This window comes from Lipotes vexillifer, unplaced genomic scaffold (assembly GCF_000442215.2).
Source record: "Lipotes vexillifer unplaced genomic scaffold, Lipotes_vexillifer_v1.1 scaffold914, whole genome shotgun sequence".
Classification (NCBI taxonomy): Eukaryota; Metazoa; Chordata; class Mammalia; order Artiodactyla; family Lipotidae; genus Lipotes; species Lipotes vexillifer.
Window position 1 is genome coordinate 3244511 of NW_006780388.1, and position 3473 is coordinate 3247983.

Below are 3473 nucleotides of genomic sequence, written 5' to 3' on the forward strand. Positions count from 1 at the left end.
GAGCGTCACCTCCTGGAGCAGTGTCGGGGCCTGGACAAGGCCGTGGTCAAGCTGACCGAGTTCGTGCGTCAGAACCAAGCATCGCTGAGCCACGTCCTGCTGGCCGAGCAGAAGGCCTGGTGGGTGTCTGAGCGGGGCCTCAGGTGGGGCAGGTGGGAACGGCCCTACTCCCCTGACCCCAACGTCCTGAGCCTGGCTCGAGGCCCAGAGGGGTGCCCTGGGGCAGAGAAGCTGCCCTTTAGTGGGGGGCTCTCATCCCTCCCCCAGCCTGTCCCTCGCCGGGGAGCTCTGAGTGGCAGCGGTGGACACAGCCCCGTCTCGGTGGTCCCTATGATGACCCTCATCCTCTCCCTGGGGCTGCCTGGAAGGTTCTGAAGCCAGTAGCTGGGCTCGCTGCCCTGGCACAATGCCAAGGGGTGGGCCACCCTTGGCTGAGGGACAGTGTCTCTCAGTGGCACCCACCCCCAGGGATGCTAAAGGGCAGTTGAAGAACAGCCGGGCCGGGGAGCTGGCTACCTACCTGCAGGAGAGCCTGGAGGCCATGCAGCTGGCCAGCGAGCTGGCCCAGCAGGAGATGTACAGTGTCCTGGAGCTGGTGAGGCGGCAGGGCCAGGGCCGGGCCTGCAGGGTTCCCTGCCTATGCAGGCAGTACACTCAGCCCAGCCTCCCACAGCTCTGAGAGAAGAGCCAGGCCCTGCAGGTATCCGTGGCTGAGCTGGTCAGGCAGGTGAAGGACATGAGTGACCACTTCCTGGCCCTGAGCTGGAGGCTGGACCTGCAGGAGCAGACGCTGAGCCTGAGGCTGTGCGAGGTGAGTGCACAGAGCAGCCCGGGGAAGGCACACCTAGATGGGAGGGGTCCTGCTGCCCCTCAGGGTGGCGGGTCCCAACCCACCCAACAGCTGTCCACAAGGCCCAGGGCCCCAACCACACGGGGGCTCCACTGAGTGACCAGCAAAGCAGCCTACACCTTTGGGTTCTTTTTTCTCTTTTTCTAACAGCTTTATTGAGGTTCAGTGCACACACCAGACAATTCCCTCTTTCAAAGTGTGTACTTCCGTGGTTCTTTGTCTATTCAGAGTTGTACAGCCACCACCACAATCACTTTTTAGAACTTTTTCATCCCCGAAAAGGAAACCCCGTGCATTAGAGGTCACAACCCCTCCCCCAGCCCCTGGCAAACACTGGTCTGCTTTCCATCTCTCTGGATTTGCCTGCTCTGGACATTTCGTATAAATGGAATCAAATGCTCTGTGGCCTTTTGTGAGCTTCTCTCGCTGAACGTTCTGTGTTTGAGGTTCATCCACTTTGGAGTATGTGTCAGTGTTCCTTTCCTTTTTATGGCTGTCACATTTCACTGTGTGGATGGACCATAGCTTATCCATTTGTCAGCTGTTGGACACTGAGTTGGTGTCCTTCTGAAGCCCTTAGCACTGCTGTGAACACAGGTATACACCCTTTGGCAGCGGGGCTGGGTCCCCCATCCTGTGCGTGTAGGCCGGCTGCCTGTTCTCTGTCGCTGCCGACTCACAGGCAGCTGGGTCTGGCTCAGGGGAGGGAGCGAAGCCAGGCCTTCTTAGGGATGTGGCTCTGCTCAGCCTGGTGGCCCTGTCTGGGAGGACTGGGGCACCCAGACTGTGCCAGGCCAGGCCACCTGGGCTGTGTCCGGTCAGTGTGGACATGCTCTGAGTTGAGGCGGGGGCCCCGTGCCCTCCAGGAGCTCTGCTGCACAAGGCTCGCCGTCTCAGGTCTGACTGTGGCTCCAGTGGGGCTAGTCAGTCTGCCTGTCCACCCTCTCTGGGCGGGTTCCAGCCCTCACTGGTGTCCGCACCCCGGGCACAGAGTGAGTGGGGAGTTGCAGAGCAGCGATGGCGGGAAGGCCTGGCCTGATGTCGAGAGGAGGCTGAGGCGCACCGACGGGAGGTGCAGCAGAGAGTGGACAGCCTGCCCCGGCAGGTGGGTGAGGGCTGGGCTGGCCTCCCCCTCCCCGCCGTGCCCACTCTGAGCCGCCCGCCGGCTCCGCGTTTCAGATAGAGGCCGTCGCCGACAGGTGCATCCTTCACAAGAGCGACTCAGACCTCAAGATCTCTGCCGAGGCCAAAGCCAGGTGAGGCCCCCGGCTCCCTGTCATAGCCTGGCAGGACCTTCAGGGACTGGGCTGGTCCCACTGCAGGAGGGCACAGCTGTCTCAGAACGACCCTGCTGCATCACAGGGCTTCCTGACAGTGGTCCATCCTCCCCAAGCCCCTGCACCTGTGGCAGTCCCGACCCCTCCCCACCCCAGGCCTGGCCCAGCTTTGGGCTTGGCCCCTGCTGGGGGCAGCCTTTCACTCTGTCACCTGCTGGGGACCCCCCAGTGCCCACTGGTGGGGTGGCAGTGCCGAGCACCCTATGCTCTGCCCAGGGCCTCCTCCCTCCAGCTGCCCCACCCCCCAGATGCCCCCCAGAGCCCGGAAGCCCTGGCCTCCTGTGCTCACAGAGAGTTCGAGGGCAAGGCTGTGAGGCAGGAGCTGGCTGCTCTGCTGTCCTCTGTGCAGCTGCTCAGAGAGGGCAACCCAGGGCGGAAGATCGCCGAGATCCAGGGCAAGCTGGCCACGGTACCCCTGGGCCCCTGGGCTTGGCACACTCGGTGGGGGGTGGGGGGGGGCTGGCTCACACAGGGGCAGACCTCCCCCCACCCAGGGAGGCTCAGATCCAGGACACCCCCCTGCGAATGTGGGGGGCGAGGCGCATGGAACCAGCCGTCCTGCTGGGTGGGTCTGCACGTATCAGCCTCTGGAAGTACCAAGTGGGGGCTCCTTTCTGGAGCCCCCAGATGCTGAGGTGCATCAGCAGCTAGTGAAAAGAGCAGTCCTGAGTTCTGGTCGGGTCCCCCCTTGTCATCGGGCTGATGCGACCGGCTCCCACTGAGGGGCGAGGACCCATGTGTCAGAGGCCGGCTCCTGCCATGAGTGATTAGGGCGGGGGCCTCCCCCGAGTCTGCAGACTTCCTGCATCTGTGCCCACGAATGGGGGCCGTGTTTAGTTTCAGAACCAAATGATGAAGTTGGAAAGCAGCATCCAGTACAACAAGACCATCCAGAATCTCAAGTTTAATACAGAAACCAAGCGGGTGAGAGGTGGTCCCTGAACTGGGCCCTGGCCGTGCCCCCGCCGCCCCGCCACCCAAGCTCCAGGGCTTACCAGGCCCTGTGGGTGGGCCGCCTTTCTCTGTGCAGAGCCTGACTTCCAGCTGCCCTCACCACCCCCAGCCTGGCCACCCCCTAGCTTTTTGGTCTGCCCAGCCGTCTGTCTGCGTGTCTGGCCCAGGCAGAGTTTCCGGGCAGATAAGGCCCAGGCTAGCCCAGAGAGAGATAAATCCCGTTGGCTGTCCCGCCCCTCTGGTCTGATTCCTGCGTACACAGCGCATGGAGGAGATGGCCACTCTGCTGTCAAGCGTGATGCACCTGTGGAGCGAGGAGGGCCCCCCCCCCC

General features: G+C 63.0%; 1 protein-coding gene across 1 annotated transcript in view; it reads left to right on the forward strand.

Moving 5' to 3' along the window:
- Positions 1-3473, forward strand: part of CCDC154 (coiled-coil domain containing 154) — an 8145-nt gene that overhangs the window by 4190 nt on the left and 482 nt on the right. The window contains 8 exon segments of the mRNA XM_007453672.1: positions 4-119; positions 469-595; positions 674-817; positions 1842-1955; positions 2030-2106; positions 2479-2596; positions 3025-3111; positions 3404-3473. Coding sequence (XP_007453734.1) covers positions 4-119; positions 469-595; positions 674-817; positions 1842-1955; positions 2030-2106; positions 2479-2596; positions 3025-3111; positions 3404-3473 — 853 coding nt within the window.